Below are 17,990 nucleotides of genomic sequence, written 5' to 3'. Positions count from 1 at the left end.
ACATGTGCTGCTATATTGAATGCGGTCTATCCCGGTAAAACCAGAGCAGAGTATAGCATTATGAAACTAATAGTATTATTAACTGGCCACTGGCACATGCTTTCTCTAGGATAGACCTCTGTGTAATTGTAGAGACACGGCACCACAGGAATCCCAGGCTTGCCGTTCGTCTGCTGTGGATGGAAAGGTAACAAATGTGTCTCTTGTATCGGAATGACAAGAAGAGCAGTGAGAGGCTGGCTTTGGGTTCCATGTTTCCTGCACGGCAATCGTATTGCGAAGGCACTCGCTCTGCCAATCTCACTCCTCATGCTTTTATATTGTTCGCATCACAGCCCGTCTGAGTCAGTGTGCTGGAACTCTGGCATTGTGCTCAAACTGAATAAGTGATTGTTAGCTGATGGGCCCGAGCTCCTGAACCCCCCCAGCTCCGCAGCACACTGCCCCCCCCCCCCCCCCCCCCCCCCCCCCCCCCCCCCCCCGCTCCGCAGCAGACCTAACCAATCGGCTGGAATGAACTCGCTGGAGAAATAGAATTGTGGGATCCACTAGAAGGGCTTGTTTTCCAGTTCAGTGGAGAGACGCACTCTGTTCACTATGGGAATGCAGAGCTGTGTTCCGGGAGGTTCTCTCCGATCGCTGTCAGCGGTGTAACAGTTCATGAGAGCACAGTCAGGGTCGTGTCAGACTCATCCAGACTCCTCGTTTGCACTCAGCTGATTAGACGAAGCACGAGTCTGGAGGAGCGAGGTTAGTTTGCAAAGCCTTTGGAGCAGTGAAGTGGAGCTCCACACTCGGGGAGGAAGCTGTATTTAAGAGACAGGCGCTTGTCATTTCTTTACCACTCTGATGTGACGCCGGGCTGGCAGAATGTTTTTTAGAAACTGCTGAGGAGTCTGAAAGGAAATATCAACTCTAGCTGGGGTCAGACCTAGAGGGGTTCCCTGTACCCTGACCTTTGACCTGGAACAGTTCAGTACTGTAAAGACATTTAAAAACAATGCATGCCAAGTAGAAATCATGAAGTTAACATGAGCAGCGTTGCACGCGTAGCCAGGAGTTTGAACGAGGCAAGCTGCAGAGTGGTGTTGTTTGTAACTCTCTATAAACAAACCGTAGAGAGGTCTCTTGCCTCTGGAAGTGCCAGCCCTCCCACTGTACTTTTATTTGTTCAGTCTCGTGTTTCTTCCCAACAACTAAAGTAAATGATGTTGAGCCTGGAAATAAAAACAGACTTCAACAAACAGATCGCCGGTTTGCTACGTCGCCATTGACCGGTCCGTTCAATACAAATAGAAATTCATTTCAATGAAAAAACCTCTCTGCAACCGCAGGATGAATGGAGCGAGTCCCTGCAGGGTTTGTGATAGAAGTATTATTGGAACAGGGAGGTATATGATAGTCTGCTATTCCCTTTTGAGAGTCCAACAAAGACTCCCATTCACAGGACATACCTACTATAGAGATGTATGTATATAACTAGTTCTCAAACTGTGGAACTGCAGAGTTCATATCAAAGGCAACATGCTTTTGAACCTCTTTTAAAACACACACACATGGGCTAAATTACAGCCTGCTAAATGGCTAATGTATTATTGTTCAATGCCCGTGTGTTTAGAGAAGGAAACCCCAAAGTCATGCTGATGTTTGAGCAGTCAATGATGTCAAGTAAACTTGCAGCACGGAGCTGTCATCCAGAGTTCACATCCCAGTGAGGAAGCAAGCCCCCCCCCAGAGATGGGACTGTCGGGTGGGCTGATGGATGAATACAGGGCGGGGGGGGGAGAGGAGGAGGCAGACACACAAAAATCACAACACCTCCTCGTCTCGTGGGATTGCGGGTTCAATTCAGCAAGCTACTCGGATAAGAGTACTGTCAGAATGATGTTTCCAGTCCAGTACCAGCACCAGCAGCACCAGTGTTGTGCCGTGTCTGCAGGAATGTTTATTCCAATCCCTTGCATTGCCGTCGCTGGGAATGCTGTGGTCTGCTAATGCTTCTGCTAGGGTTTCTTCAGGGGAATGCACTGGGGTTATAATGGGCAAACTCTAGCAGAGACTGACCGTTTATTACAATAAATAGCTTTATGATGTAATTGGTTACTTTTAAAAGGCAATGGGATTTTTCTTCGCGTTCGACACCACCTGGTGGACAGCATGGAAGCTGACTGTCCTCTTTTGACTTCAAACCTGCTTGACGCTTTGAGCCAGATTCATTAAGTTTCCGCTTGTAGTGTGGCAGGACCAGCACCTGCGCTGTGCATTCAAGCTCTCCCGATGGGCTGAAGATTTTAACATTGTTAGCTTTCTCTCTTCTTTCGTCTTGTTTTAATGGTGCTTTTCAAGTCACGTTGGCCGTGCTAACTCCAGTTCCATGTCTGTGGATGCAGTCGACAGCTGGGTTCATTCATAAACGGGGCTGCCAATAAGTTATAACCATGCTGGGAACCACCTAGCCACACAGTGCGGAGATTTGATTCTGGAAAATAACATCCAAAGGGAAGGCAGTCCAGCAATTACCAACCAGGTTATTAAAATACAAAACACATGTGTGCAGTATGGTCATGTGACCCCCCTCGTGACCTCGTCAGCGCCTGTGCCAATGTGAGACCCCAGCTGTTCAAGACAAGCCAGTGTATGTCTGGATATAACCCCGGCCGTCGTGCCAGCCTTGTTCAATTGCACTCCAGTTACTGCTACATGTTGTAAAGTGTGCCTCTTCTTTTTAATTCAAGGCTGAGCAGGATTCCCCTGCCTGATCTCTGCCAGCCTTGTTTTAATGTCTGCAGTGGCATGTCGATTTCAGGACCAGCTTTGTGGAAGGCATGTGGCGCAGCGTGTCTCTTGGGAGACCGATCCCCAGTGTAGAAATTTAACGCCAGGGCAGGCGCTTTGGTTCCACACGGGACGTGGCGAGAGGTCAAAGACCAGCTGGGTGCCGCTCCCCATGATGAATCTGCACAGTAACGTTTCCCTGGGTCATGTGGTTGCTACACTGCTCTGTTCAATGTCATGCCTTGGATTCCACTAAGCTGTGCTAGACCTCGCTGTGCTTCTCATGTTTATTTAGCTGTGTGTTTCTCTCAGAATTACACCACTAGCTGTTTGATTCCAGCCCGCTTGCTCACAGAATGTCTGCTGTCAGGTTTGAGATTCTGTCCTAATTCTGCCCGCTAGTTCAGCGTTTGGTTTTGCAGTGTTCACTTGAGGCACTCTTACTGTACCAGGTGCAGGTGAGCAAGGAGCATTTATTTCTTCTGTGGTCGTTTAGTTTCATCTCCATGAAGGCATCTGTAATAAAGGCATGTTTTAATGTAAAACGTATGAACTTCTACCAAATTGACTAGCAGCAGATCTAAAGTGTGTTTTTTATTTTAATGGCTCTATTGCCATTGGGGGGCAGATGAGGAACCTTCGAAGCTTGGCTCTGTCTCTTGATAAGGATGTTTGATGAAACAAAGAAACCGAGTGAATAATGTGTTTATAAAACCAGCAGAGCACGGCTCTGTTTCTCACAGAGCTGGGGGAGTTCTGGGCTGTTTTAATGACTAAAAGATGTCAGAGCATTAGCTGTGCCTCCTACTGTGAGCTTTCCCAATGAGGTCTCCCAGCAAGACTGTGCTGTCACGTCTGATACACGCACACACAAGACAAACAATTGGAACATTTGCTGTGTGTGTCAAGTCTAATCGTTCCTCTGATTCCGTCAGGGAAGTTCTGTGTTCCTCAGAATGATCCACGGCGATCACGCCAAAGAGGAGACTCGGACAGGAAGTGAAGGGCTTTTACTTGAACAGAAGTGTGCCCTCACACGCCAGTCACTGTTTAGAGACAGCAGGGATGCGTTTTCAAAGCTTTTACACAAATCACAAGCTAAATTAATAGGAAACTAAACTGTGTTAATGTGACAAAATGAGAAACAAACAAAACACTTATTATATATACCTGTACTTATAATAATTGCGTGTGTGTAAAATATATAATTAATTGGTTCTTGTTTTAAAAGGTGTTGCCCTTTTTAAGGGGGCAGTACTGTATCCTAAGGGAATATAAACAAACCGGACCAGTAACAAGTCTGTATTCCTCAGAAGTAGAATGCACAGAAGAGGTCAGCCATTGGTGAATGCAGTGCATGATCGTGGGATACTGTGCTTTTAAAAGAGTTGCAGGGTGTGAAAGACCATTAACCCTCTACAGGATTCCAGGGCTTGTCCCTTTGGCAGCCTCCTGTCATGACTGGGGTGTGTTCTCATGGAAAGAAGAGTGTAAGCGATGACATCATTGCTGGTGCAGTCAGACCCAGCAGAGGGATGGAAACACTGGCTGAAAACTAGAGGATCGGGCAGCTGAGCGCAGGGGATTCATCCATTCATTTTCACTGTAGGATCGTTATCATGAGAGCCCGTGTCGTTGAGACGCATTGAAGAAAATGAATTGGAGTCTGACACTTCTGCAGCACAGTGGTGAAGGCTGTGGATAGGGAATGGATTTGAAAAAATAAAACTTTTAAGGAAAATAATTTATAAGTGACACACTTTAAATAAGAACTTTTAAAATGAGAGTTTTTAAAAGCTCCGGAGATAAAAACAGGTGACAAACCTAAAAGAAACTCCCTTCGGCGCTGTGCATTGAAAATATATGTTGAGTGACTGCACACCTTTCTTTAGATAGCCAGGGCAGACTGTTCAAAGCATGGCTCGCTGGATACATTAGGCACTTATTAATATTACACTCCTCATTCCTGCAGCGGGAGACCTGAACCTCCTCTCCTTATCTGCCAGATATTTCAGTCGCAGTTAATCTGAAAGACTGTCTTCTTTTTGTTCTGGATCTTCTGCCATTTTATCACACAGTAGACTTCCATTAAGTGCTTCTCAGACTGAGGGTGACGCACGCTGGTTCCGACAGGTAACGCCTTCAGAATGGCTGGCTGTCTTTTAACCCTGATGTAAATCAGAAAGGACATTTCTAAGGCATGCTGCATGAGTATGTGATTCCAGCGTACTAGTTATTTAATGGACAGAGCCCTGCTTAGGAGGTTCGTGGTTACCTGTGTGTTTGTTTTTCAGTCCTCAATCTCGGGTGATCCTTCTTGTTGCAGACTCTTATTCAAGAACATCAACAGTAATGCCCTGTCTCTACCAGCTCATGCTTTTCACCTTTCTCTGCCTGGGAACAACAGAGAAAGAAGAAGAGGATTAAAAAAGGGATTTGCCGATCTAAAGAGGCCTTTGCTTGACGACTCTGTACCTGTATCCGTGGAGATTCGTTGTGTCAGACCAGTGCGAGGGAAGTTAGACGTTGCAATGCTTTTAAAAACAACTTTTAAACCAGTTTTCCTGACGTTCAGAGCTTGTGTCAGCAGCGCTAGTCTGATAATGGGGGGTGCATTGTCTAATTGCCTGCACTCATCCCTAAGATTAAGGAGAGTAAGAGAGTCGAGCGAGTTGCTTCAAATCTCAGCCTGCACGGTGCGGTGGAAAGCATGCAAACGATATTGTCACGTGACGCTTGTGTGTCTCAAACCACTCCTTAATGAAAACAGAATGCTGGGGCATTCCTATCCAAACGATCTTCAGTCAGGAGCACTGCATTGGCTCTCTGTAGCGCTCCACCCCATCCATTGCAATGCCGTTGTATCTTACACAGTAACAGGGCCACTGTAGCAGGGCCACTGTACAATGTTGCCAGTGTGATCTGAGAATGGTGTTGCCAGTTTTTGGTGTTTTTGTTTTTTTCAGGGTAGTATTAATGCACCAGTATTGTGCTCATGCCAGTTAAAGCAAACTGTGATTAACCTCCCTTCAGCATGTATTCCATGTGCTGCAGAGGGCACTAAGCAGGCTGTTGAAAATCTGAGCTGTACACCTATCCATTTCACCTGTTTTTCTTGGCTTGGGCAACAGGAGGGGGGATTAAAATACTTGGAGAAGAAGAAAGACTCAGATTAACATCAGGTTGGATTTCACTTGAGAAGGAGCAGTCCTGTGTACCCTACAAGACTGGAGCGCTCTGAGCTGCCAAAAAACCCACGGAATTCCTGACCGAGCGGTCAAGTTGGTTCAATAACAGCGTTGCCAAGTTTTGCTGTTCCTTTTCTTACAAGTGCTAACGGGGGTGAACAGCAGGCCTGGGAACGCTTTGGGAGCCTGGTGTCACCCCCTTCAGGCACCCCCTCCCCTCCCCTCCAGCTCTGGGCCAGTTCTGGAATGTGTCTTTGCTTTTACTGTTGGAACCCTTTAGAGACCCTGCCAGCCCCTTTCTTTCTCTAGCTGTTGCTGGATGATCATCGTTTTTTCACTAATAGTTTATCAATAACAAGATTTGAATCCAAAACTACTACAGCAACTGAAAACTATTCTTAAACGTGTTCGGACATATTTAAAAAAACAAAACAAAAAAAAAAAACACATTTGAATGTTAAGCACCGTACTCTTTCTAACAGGAAATGAAACAAAACCTGAAAATGTTTCAAACTGTAAATCATCCGAGTGGAAATCTTGTTTTAAGCCTGTTTTACTAGTTTTTGGAGCGTAATGGTTAGATTTACTGAAGACATTGAAAAGCCAGGCGTGGTGATGTAGCCTGTCTTCCCTTGTGGATTAACTTGACCTGTTCCTGATTAAGAGGGTGGTTTGTAGGTCCTCTCAATGGTAAGTGATGCCCTCAAGGGAACCTTCTCTTGTTGCAAAAGAGCCCCTTTGCTTTAACCCTTGCCAGTCAGGGTCCTCCAGATTTACTGCTAATGTTTTAAGATTAAAAAAAAGAATCCCTCTGTGCAAAGTGTAGTTAGGAATTCTGTGTTCTTGTGAAGTCCATTCGTTTATACTGGTCTTATAAATTAATATTTTAATTATGGAATTCCTACGTCCACTTTAATGTCAAAGTAATCCTGTTCGACTCTCCGTTTGGAATCCAGGTTCAATACGGTTCAATAATCTTGACTGCTGGAGGCTTTTAACCCATAACAAAGCTTTCACTGACTGTCATCCCTGGTCTGTCTTTCACTGACTCATCCCTGGTCTGTCGTTTCACTGACTCCTCCCTGGTCTGTCTTTCACTGACTGTCATCCCTGGTCTGTCTTTCACTGACTCATCCCTGGTCTGCCTTTCACTGACTGTCATCTCTGGTCTGTCTTTCACTGACTCCTCCCTGGTCTGTCTTTCACTGACTCCTCCCTGGTCTTTCTTTCACTGACTGCGTCACTGCCTTGTATATACTTGTGATCCAATCAGACACACATGCTGTAAGTTTGAATACTGTTCTCATCTTTATGCCAGGTCTCTCTAGTAAACGCTAAGCGTCCTGTTCCACTCTTTTTAAAGCAGATGTTTTTCATTGCGAGTGTGAGCGTCACAGAGTCCAGTTAAGAGTGACACTGACAGTAGCCATTGCCACAACCCTGAAATCAGCAAGAGCCAGGCTTTCAAAGAGAAGAAAAATAATGTATGTCCTATTTTTTTTTTTTTCTCCATTGCAAAAGACTACTTTGTGTTGAGCAGGGAGAGTTTTTGCCAGTAGGAAAATGCACAGGCCAATCCAACTACATTGCAGGCCAATCAAACTAGACTCCTGCATTTAACTTAACCCTGGAGCTGCTTACACTGAGCTTGGAGGCCTCAGCTTAATCTCCTGTAGATCTACTGTGAGTCCAGCACACAATGTGGAGTGATCGTCTGCTGGGGAACATGGGGGGGGGGGGGACCGGGGACACGAGGACGAGGACGAGGACATGGACATGGACATGGACGGACACACACTATCCAAAGCAGCTTGCAGGGAGCGTCGTGACTGCCTCTGTCCCTCACTTCATTCTCAACACCACCTTTTATATGAAGCCTTTTCTTCACAGCCCTAGCTGTGCTTTGCCCTTGATTTGAGAAGGGAAGGAGAGAGGAAGTGCAGTGCTGGATCCCCTGGGCAGGTTTGAGCACACGCTGCAGAGCGGTGCGGGCATGGTGGGGGGGGGCACTGCAGTTACTGCGGCTCTAAAACCTCCAGCAGGAGGGCCCGTGTCTCCGGGCACAGCAAGGAGAACAGACTGGAGAGGTACTGATTCATTAAGTTCACATGCTCTCTGCCTCTGCATGGCTTGAGAGGGACAAGGAAAGAGCATTCACTTCCCAAGCTCAGCTAGGGGTCAGCCTGACTGTTTTTAGGGTTAGACACACAATTCACGTTCCACTTTGTAGACAGAGGCTTAGCCTGTAAACGCTGCTATTGAGCTGTTAGTATGTAGTCACAATCCTGCCGAAGGGTGAAGAAGACGCCTCTTGAGTTTAATTCTGAAGGCTGCTGGGAAACCAACTCTCTTCCAATCGCTGTGTCTCCTCATAGTCTCACACTTTTGTCGAAAGTTGCAAATAAAAAGTGTTTATTTCTCCAGACGCGAATACTAACAGAAAAAGGGTTTATAAAAAACAAGCTGTTTGGAAATATAACACAAGCTCACAGTCTCAATGTGCAAAGCCTTTGACAGGAAGATAAGGATGAAGTTGCATTGCAATTTTGTGATACCAATATGCCATAGTAAAAACAAATGCCTATTATTTACAAACCTAAAATAATAATAATAATAATAATAATAATAATAATAATAATAATAATAATAATCGGGTGTGTTCTGAGGGTGCTGTGATTCTGTACTCGGTGTACAATCCTACATCCTTCTGAATTCTGTTCTGAAGTCACTGCTGTGATTTGATTTCTCAATAAAACGATTCTCCTTTTCCATTGCTAAAAATGTGCTGAGTCCGCGCTTGCAATACTGTCGCTGCAGCGGCACAGCTGTTTGCTATCTGGAGAGAGCTCAGTGAATTTGGGAGGGGCGTGTGTAGCTTAGCCCTGCCTTGTCTCTCCATGTGGAATCGGGGCTGCGGCGTTTTGAGCCAGACGTTAACAAATTGAATGGGTCCAGCCTGGGCCGCCGACAAATCGTGCTTTCAGACCCCCGGCGCAAGGATTACTAAATTAATATCATGCGTTTAATTAATAAAGCCAAGAAAGGATGAGCGGCCGCGTGATCAATGGGAAAACGCTGCCGCTGCCCGGGGCGCAGCGAGCAGGGAGAACAATGCAGTTTCATTCAAGGTAAGAGGTGATCTGCAGCCGAGGAGCGCCTTGTCATTGCAATACAGTGCGATGGTGCTGTGCGTGTGCGTTGAGACTGTGCTGTGTGGATTACTGGTGTCGCTCCGAAAATCCAATGCGACGTCAATATCAAGAAAGCAAAAAAAAAGGACAAAGCCTGATCGCGGATATGGTCTAGCAATAGGCAGCGATTCCACCCACTGTATTCATCAGAGTTCATATACTGTACAGCCGCGGCGATTGCTATAGCGAGGCTGATTCCGTTCGGGCAACGTGGAAACAAGGTGCGACCCTTTCAGGAAAACAGTACCGTAGAAACGGCATGAACCGCTACTGGGAAAGGGAGTGAGAGGGGGGAGGTGGTGTTGTTTGTTGTGTTCTTGCACAGCACTGTAAAATACATGTTTAATATGAATGTAGCCCATGTATTGTGTGAATTGTATTTTCAGTAAGGGACACTGATTTAAACGGTACTGTTGTTTTTATTTTTGTGTGTTTTGTTTTTACAATACTGCAGAACACTGCTATTTTGTTTCCTTGTTAAGTAACTGTTTTACAAATTAGAAGCAAGAATTCAAAGCGATAGCTTGGGTTTATTGCTGAGGGGGGTGTGCACGTAGAGGTGCATTTCAAATAAATACAACACGTGTGCTGTGTTGTCACCAGCGGTTTGAATTGCTCTGCTGAGCGGTTTGTTAGGTGCGTTCTGCTCGCTTGCAGTCTTTCTGGAAACCCATGTTTTCTTGGATTCGCGTATACGCGGATGCGGAGCGGAGGAGAGCAGTAACCCTGTGCTAAATGCTGTGCCGTAGGCAGGGCTCGGATATCTGTGGAGTGCATGTTAGCAGTATGTAGTACAATACTTTTATAACAGGACTGTGGTTAGAGCGCACTTGAGAAAGGTTAGGAGTCCTATTCCGAGCGCAGCAAAGCAAGGTTTAGTGGTTTAAAAGTGCAGTATCTTGTGGGGTGTTTAAGATCGCCTCTGGTAATACCGTGACGTATTGAAACTAGAAGTCATGAAGAGACTATGTACTGTGTTTGTCTAAACTCCGGGGGGAGGGGGGTTGTTTATTAGTGGGTGTGTAGGGGAATTGAGAGTCTGTTACAAATATTTTAAAATTTGATTCAGTCTGACCCTGCACTCTGTTTGGGGTGTTTTTTGGATTGGTGACCTGTGATTGACTCTCTTATATAAACCCGTTAGTGTGCACAGGGGAGCAGTCGCACCACTGGCCACAGTGCGGGAGGCTGTGTGCTGTACTGGTCAGAGTGGTGCACTGAGGAGGGGCAGCATGACCTTTTAAGAGTTCAGGTTGATGCTTCACCCCTGGACTGTGTGCACACCTAGGGCCAGGCAGACCAGACTTTTGTGTTGTTAAATACTGTCCAGCATGTCTAACACCAGCGGCCCCGTGGGTAACATTCGAGCTCATGCAAGATCTGCCGTTCTGCATTCGAACCCGCGCTCTTCAATGGGGAGCTGCAATTCATAATGAGGTGTCACTGAGGAAGCTTGACAGGTAGCCCCTCCCACAAACGCTCTCTGGATGTTCCATTCGTTCAGTTTGTGCTTGTGGGTTTCCAGTGTGAGGGTGGGAATGAGTCTGTGGGCGCTCTCCTGGAAGCAATGCTTCTCAGCTGGGTAGACGCAGTAATTAAGGCTTCATGCTCTAAAACTCCTTCGTGTTTGCTTGTTACATTCTTCAGGGCACTCTGCTTAATTGGGTAAGTGGGAGGGGGGCTTTGCTGACGGTCCTGTTTGTTTACATTCTCCTAAAAGTCTCTGGCTGTAGGGGCTCAGGCACCCCCCCCCCCCCCCCCCCCCCACCCAATGGCTGGATGACTGTTCCAGTCCACCAGAAGATACAAACATACATTTAAAATATACCCCAAGTGCAGCTGCTACTGAAATATCTCATCCAGTGGATTTTTGGTCTCCAGAGCATTGAGACCAAGTACACTGCGTTATTGGCTTCAAGCTGAATGCACATGCTCCCTTGTCTTCAAGCAGTGGGGGAATGGCAGCACCTTGATTTTTAGCCGTGTGGTCTTTAGGGTAATAAACTGCGACCAGGCTGTGCCGCTGGGTTTGGCATCCAGCTGTTTGAAGCAGCTGTAATGAGAGGCCTGGCTAGTGGCAGCTGCTTTCACTTGAAACCGGGTGAGCAGCCTTGCCTGTTGTTTAAAACGTTCCTCCTCCTTTTCAAATCCAAACATTTCTCAACGTCGCAAATTCAAAGTCCGTATCGCGCAGCGGTCGAGGCTGGCACCAGGCCATTGTAAACAGGAGCGGAACTCGAGGTAGATTCTGCTTGGTGGTTTGGGCTTCACCTTCTCAAATGTCATTGCATGGGTTCAGTGAACAGTCTGGAAAAACAGACCTGTTTTTAGAGGAAGTATACTGCAGAGTTAACTCGCCCAGGGCCTGTGCTTCTCCCTGGAGGGTGTTTATCCCTTTTTTATTAACTCTCTCAGGCTCAATAAGAAGATCGTTTTTGCTGATTGCCTGAGCCTGACCTCTTCTGGGTTCCTTTTTATAGTACTTCCTAATTCTCTCTCTTAAGAGTACGTTCCTGTAGTAAATAACTGTGACTTTCAAAGGGGTATGAAGATCTACAACGCGAGTGTTGGTGGGATTAGTAAGTGATCGATTGAAGAACGCTGTTTCATGAGAGTTTACCTCTAGTGTTCTGGGGTTGTCAGTCAATGTTACCTGCAGGTGTGAGAGACATGAAAGGCTCTTTTAAACAGTCAGCTAGCATGAACAGAAGCAAGTGAGCTTATAGTCAAAACCAGTAATTAATAGCAGCTCATTTTGAATGATGAAAAGGTGCACACCTTGACTGTCAGCGGGGAGGACCTGCAATGATCAGGTTACACAGCTCGGTGGTGCAGGTCGCTTGTTGGAAATCTCTCTCCCATTGCATCATCGGTTAGCACTGCAGTTTCTTGCACATTTTGTTCCATGTCTTGACTTGCCAAGTGAAAGGAAGACTTGGACAGATGATTTATTCTAAAATGTCTATCAAAACATACAAACCAGACACCCAAAATACGAGGGGGCCTGAATATCTCTTATTGAAAGGTTGAACTCTCCTAAAATCAGCTGGTGTCTTGTTGTCTGGGCCAGTGTGAGTAATGGGTTCCCAGTTTCCTTTCTCAGTGACTCACGGCTTATCCCACTAACAGAGCCTCTGCACTCAGAGCCTGCTACCTGGCAAGCATGTGCTTATTGACAGTCCACTGGTTGCAAGAATATCCAGTCTGAGGCTGTGTTTTGAGATGAGCGAACGGAACAGAATATTGCTGCTTCAGAAGTGTTGGTCCTGTGAGCGATTGCAATACTGGTTATAAATCACATTCGCAGCACCAATGCAATAGTTCTTCAATAGTTCCACCACATCTTTAAGAGCCCTGCACTGGCATCTCCCTGTACTGATTGTTTTTTTTCCTCAGTTCAATGCACAAGCCGTTGTTGCTAGGATACTGGGCAGCATGCTCAGAAACGTCTCTCCGATCAGCGGGAAGCAGGAATGACTTCCCAATCCAGCAGGAAGCTCTTGCCCGTGCCGCTCCGAGCCGTCGAATCTGTCCAGTTGGCTCTGATGTGAAAGGGATGGGTTTGAGCGGCGATTTTCTGCTCAGCTCTTGATCAGTGTGTTCCTGGGCTCACCGTGGCGTTGGGTTTGAGTTTTTGAAAGCTTCTTTCCTCAGGCGCTCGCGACTCGGAGGGAATTAGAGAAGTGATTACAGACCTGTTTCAAGTGGCTCTGTAATAATCTGCTGTAATGAACCGTGTGGAGGATCGTCTTGCTGGTTAGTCAAGCCCTCCAGTTTTCAGTTTCCAGTGTATTATTTTCTTATTAGAATCTGTCCGTATTTAAACAGCTTTCTGAATATCCTGAACCCTCCGTTTCCTTGTCATTATGCACTTCTCAAAGCGCTGTGTGCGTGTGTGTGTGTGTGTGTGTGTGTGTGTGCGTGCGTGTGCCCTCCCACAGCGTTCTGATTGGGCTGGAAATCTCTCCATCGTGTTGTCCTGTCCAGTAACAGAGTTAACTTCTGCATGACTGGCCGGTCTCACACAGGGGCAATCTGCTCTGGAGCTTAGTTCTGGAAGCTGTCTAGCGCCCCGTATTGCATCCCATCTGTGCTGTGAGTGCAGGCTCTCTTACAGTCTTACATTTCAGACGACTCTCACACCCGCGTCAGTGTGCTGTATTGATGTCCAGCACGTGAGCCTTTAGCGTCTAACCTACCTGCCTGGGACGAGGACACTAATATGCTACTATCAGATCTTCGTCTCCTCTGGTGGTTTTTTGTTATCTCCCAATTTCTCTGAACTCAGCAGTTTGAAAATGTGCTTTTTAAAGGTTTGTAGATTCATTCATCCTTTTCGTATTGGAAACCAAATCAGATTGTGTGACTAGTTTATTTTAGAACTTTCTGTGTTAAGAGCCCGTTAAGCTTTCATGAAGTACCTTGCGAGTGGGTGGCAATGGAGTTGTGGGGTTTGCCAGCTCAAACACCCGAGAAATGTCACTCGGAACTTGGTAGTGGCAGAACGTTTACATCGGTATGCGCTTTGAGATGCAATCCCCCATTCAGAGCCCAGCTGTTTCTCATTTTAAGGCACTCCCATTCAGATGCTTTTGAATACAAGTGTTCTTGAATGTCGGTTTCGTACGTGTAAGTGAGACACCTGGAACAAGTGTGCTGATCCATCGATGGGGAATCGGAGCAGCTCATTAAATCCTGTAGAACGAGGACCAGGTTTGAATTGATTAAAATATCATCATCCGTGCTTTCAGAGGTCTGAATAAGAGAGGTGTTTGCATTAGGGAGTAGGGGGGGGGGGGTTGTGATTAACTCCTTGTAATCCGGAGTCCATGCGTTTCACTTTATAAGATACTGATGAAACGGGTCCTGTGGCTCCAGTATTACACTAAGTTAGTGCACATCTGGGAGCTTGATGCTGAATGCTTTCAGCTGTTGCTGGACGTTTACAGTCGCTACTGTTCTGTCACAGTCTGGGAGTTTTCAAAGGCAGGAGAAGGCTGTTCCAGCTCTTGAGATGATTTTAGTCTCTCGGCATGTTTTACGAGGCTCTCCAGTGATCTGGTAGCGGATAATAAACGTCTCGGGGCGGTTCTCTCCGTCCTGCTGAGAGTGTGTCCTGTCACAGTGTTATTGTAGCCAGTCTGGGGGTCTCTTTCAGGGGAAAGGCCTGTCCCATATGTTAGCAGAATGTGCCACCCACCCTGCTCACAGACGGACAGCAATGTGCATTCAAGCACCCTCACACGCAGGCTTGTGCACATTCACGCACACACGCCATTGAAAGGCACTTTGCTGAAATGTTTGTCTACCTGACAAAGGCATTCATTTGGTTAGGCTTTAGTGTTTAAGTGCTTGTTGAAAAGTCTGGCAGTTTCGGGTAATCGTTTCTTCAGACCAGTGAAAGAAACAATGGTTTCTTTTCAGTGGGGCAGTATTAAGACTAATATAACTGAGAGCAGCTGCACTGGAAACCCTCCCGTCCTTCCGCTCACTGATCACAGTCATACCTTACTGAAAGAGTGAGGCGGCAGTACATTGTGAAGCTCAATCCGCAGGAGTTGCTCCCTGGTCTAATGCTAAGTACTTCATCACTAAAGACCAGCATTCACAGGGTTAAAGTTTCTGGTCCCTGCCCTGCTGATAGCAGGAACGGAAGGAAGCACGTTAAACTCGGTTAAATTTAACAGTTTCCATGTCTGCTGGGCAGCTTTAAGCACTGGAAACCGCTGCCCAGACCACCGATGCTGCTAAACCCCTCCCCAGCACGGTCACTCAAGCTGTATCTGGAAACGCTGTGTCTGTGAGCACCGCTCCAAACCCAGGGTATTGTGTGTGCTGTGAATCCCCAAGCCCTGTTTGGAAAAGATAACCACCACCCCCTGCGACAAATCAGGAATGTCTCTACTGGTGTGTTGGGCTTTGTTCTTCCCGTCGTCCTCGTTGCTGTGTCCGTGTCTGTCCAGGGAGTGGAAAGGCGTTTTTAAGGCTGGAGCTCTTTGTCCTCGTGTTGTGTTTTGGTTCTGCTCCCTTCATTTCATGCCTGTGCTTTGTCTGTCTTTCTGTTGCCAATCTGCCCCGTCTGTTATCCGTTCTCTGGTCCATCTGTCCTCCTCAGATGCCTTGGTGGTGTTGCTTTGACTCTCTCGTAGCTGTTTTTGGTTGCAGGTATATAGCTTGTTTTCCTTGGGCTCCTGTGAGCCCCAGTGCTAGGTTGCCATGTTGTGTGAGCTCCTGCAGGGTGCTGTTGTGAGTCTTTGGTGGTCGAAGGAAGCTGGGTGTGGCTCGCCCGGCTGCACGTGGTTTTCAGTATTCTAGGGTATCGCGTTAAACCTGCGCTGCTGCATTTCTTCATAAAAGACTCTGCATTTTATTATCACAAAGAGGAGACTCAACTCTTGTTATGGTTATTACAGAGCTGTTCTCTGCATTGTGTGTGTGTGTGTGTCTGTCTCGGTGAGTGTGTGTCTCAGGTGTGTGTGTGTGTCTGTCTGTCTCAGTGAGTGTGTGTGTGTGGTGTGTGTGTGTGTCAGTGAGTGTGTGTGTCTCAGTGTGTGAGCACTCACCACTCACACACACAGCACGCAGAGATACAGACAGTGATTCACTCACCTCACACACACACACAACACTCACATACGAGGTCCAGCGTCCCACCCACACACCGACAGACACACAGAGTCAGCACACACTGTCTGTCTCAGTGTGTGTGTCTGTGTGTCTCTGTAGTGTGAGTGTGTGTGTGTGTGTGTGTGTGTGTGTGTGTGTGTCAGTGAGTGTGTGTGTGTGTCTCAGTGTGTGTGTGTGTGTGTGTGTGTCAGTGAGTGTGTGTGAGTGTGTGTGTGTGTGTCTCAGTGTCACACACACACCACAGGGACACACAGTCGTCACACAGTGAACAGTGAGTGTGTCAGACGTGTGTGTGTGTGTCTGTGTGTGTGTGTGTGTGTGTGTCTCAGTGAGTGTGTGTGTGTGTGTGTGTGTGTCTGTGTGTGTGTGTGTGTGTGTGTGTGTGTGTGTGTGTGTCTCAGTGTGTGTGTGTGTGTGTGTCTGTCTCAGTGAGTGTGTGTGTGTGTCTCAGTGTGTGTGTGTGTGTGTTCCCGATGCGGAATGTCCCTTTGGGTGATTGTAACTGTCCTTCGCTTGTCCCTCCAGTCTCAGTACAGTCGTGATGGTTTTGTGTTCAAGCTGCAGAGGTCTCAGTCGTTATGAGTGTGAAGGGTGGGAGACTCGGATGGGTGCCGCAGCAGTGTGGCGCAGAGGGCCGTTTCATTGTGGTTAAACCATTCTGAGGTTTTTCAAAGTCTTAGGAAATGCATTATAAATGACACTAGAGGGTATAGAAATGGATGTTCATTTTCGGGGACTAACTCTACAGGGTTAATAAAAATAATATGTGTAAGGGGGCACTTTTGTAATTGGCCTGATCCAGTTCTCTCTTTCCAATATGAAAAGGCTGCAGTGGCCCAGCACTGCCGCGTTGCTCCAGCATCTCTCCTAAAGCCCTCCCAACACACAGCAATCTCATCCTTTACAGTCTGCCTCTTGTGCTGGGAGTGCACAGGCCAGGCACTGCCAACACTGCAGTTGTTGTAAGCGGAGCCTGAAGACTCGAGTCTCCATTTAAAGATTAAGTGTACTCAGCAAGCCACACATTAGCTTTGATTATGAGGACGCCAGAGCAGGGAAGAATACAGCTATTATGTTTAGTGCACAGTTCCAACCCCCCCCCCCCCCTGGTGATGCAGTCATGTGGGCCTGGGCTAGGAACTGCCCTGTTCTCACGGTAACCACGGCCCCTTGGCATAGGGAAGATGGTTTTCGGCATCCCGTGGGAGGTGAATAATAGGATTAGAAGTAATGCCCAAGACAAGTATACACAGGGGAACAGATACAAAATGACAAACACCTCTCCTTATAATAGGGGTCCAATCAGAGAGGATCCGCCTGTCCTTATAACAGGGGTCCAATCAGAGAGGATCCGCCTCTCATTATAATAGGGGTCCAATCAGAGAGGATTCGCTTGTCCTTATAATAGGGGTCCAATCAGAGAGGATCCGCCTCTCATTATAATAGGGGACCAATCAGAGAGGATTCGCTTGTCCTTATAATAGGGGTCCAATCAGAGAGGATCCGCCTCTCATAATAGGGGTCCTATCAGAGAGGATTCGCTTGTCCTTATAATAGGGGTCCAATCAGAGAGGATCCGCCTCTCCTTATAATATGGGTCCAATCAGAGAGGATCCCACTCTCCTTACACAGTGTGGATCTGATCAGGGAGGATCTTCCTCTCCTTACACAGTGTGGATCCGATCAGAGGATCCAGTCAGTCACTGTTCATTAACACTGAAGTGCTGTTGCAGGTGTTGCTCGCTTTGTGTCGAAGTCCCGCAGTGTAGAAGCAGGAATCCATATCCTATGTATGTAACTGTGTTTGATGAGAGGCTGAGCAGGATCACAGTGTCGCTGTATTGCTGTATTTTAGTTTTATTTCTTTTTCAACTCTTTGGTTAATGACACTTTTTGTTAAGCGCAGTACACAGTGTGCGTGGTGTGAAGTAGCTTCCTTTCGTTTCGGGTCATTTTAAACTCGAAGCTGACTTCATTTTAATGACATTGAGTTCCACGGCTGCACCACGTCTGTCCCTCTGAAACGATCGGTTTTATTTTTCAGTCGTGGTGGGTGATTTAGCATGAGGTCATCGTTTCCAACATGAATCTCTTGTGTAAAGAGTCGTTCGCCGAGTTACTCACATTGACCAAATAACCACACCCACCAGACCTCTGAATGTGTTATTGATGTGTGTTCATAATCGTCATGAAGGGCTTGTGTTGTAGC

The 17,990-nt window shown here is 46.9% G+C and overlaps 1 protein-coding gene across 5 annotated transcripts in view; it reads left to right on the top strand.

Moving 5' to 3' along the window:
- Positions 1-17,990, top strand: part of LOC121299580 (neuron navigator 1-like) — a 73,848-nt gene that overhangs the window by 30,798 nt on the left and 25,060 nt on the right. Inside the window, exon 1 of one of the 5 annotated variants that reach the window (XM_041227379.1) lies at positions 8,819-9,091. The exons of the other annotated variants lie outside the window; for them this stretch is intronic. Coding sequence (XP_041083313.1) covers positions 9,009-9,091 — 83 coding nt within the window. The 5' untranslated portion in view covers positions 8,819-9,008. Of the gene's footprint in view, positions 1-8,818; positions 9,092-17,990 lie in introns of those variants that run through there. 5 annotated transcript variants of the gene reach the window in all.

This window comes from Polyodon spathula, chromosome 25 (genome assembly GCF_017654505.1).
Source record: "Polyodon spathula isolate WHYD16114869_AA chromosome 25, ASM1765450v1, whole genome shotgun sequence".
Taxonomy (NCBI): Eukaryota; Metazoa; Chordata; class Actinopteri; order Acipenseriformes; family Polyodontidae; genus Polyodon; species Polyodon spathula.
The sequence above is the reverse complement of the archived record's forward strand: the minus strand, read 5'-3'. Positions and strand labels throughout refer to the sequence as shown.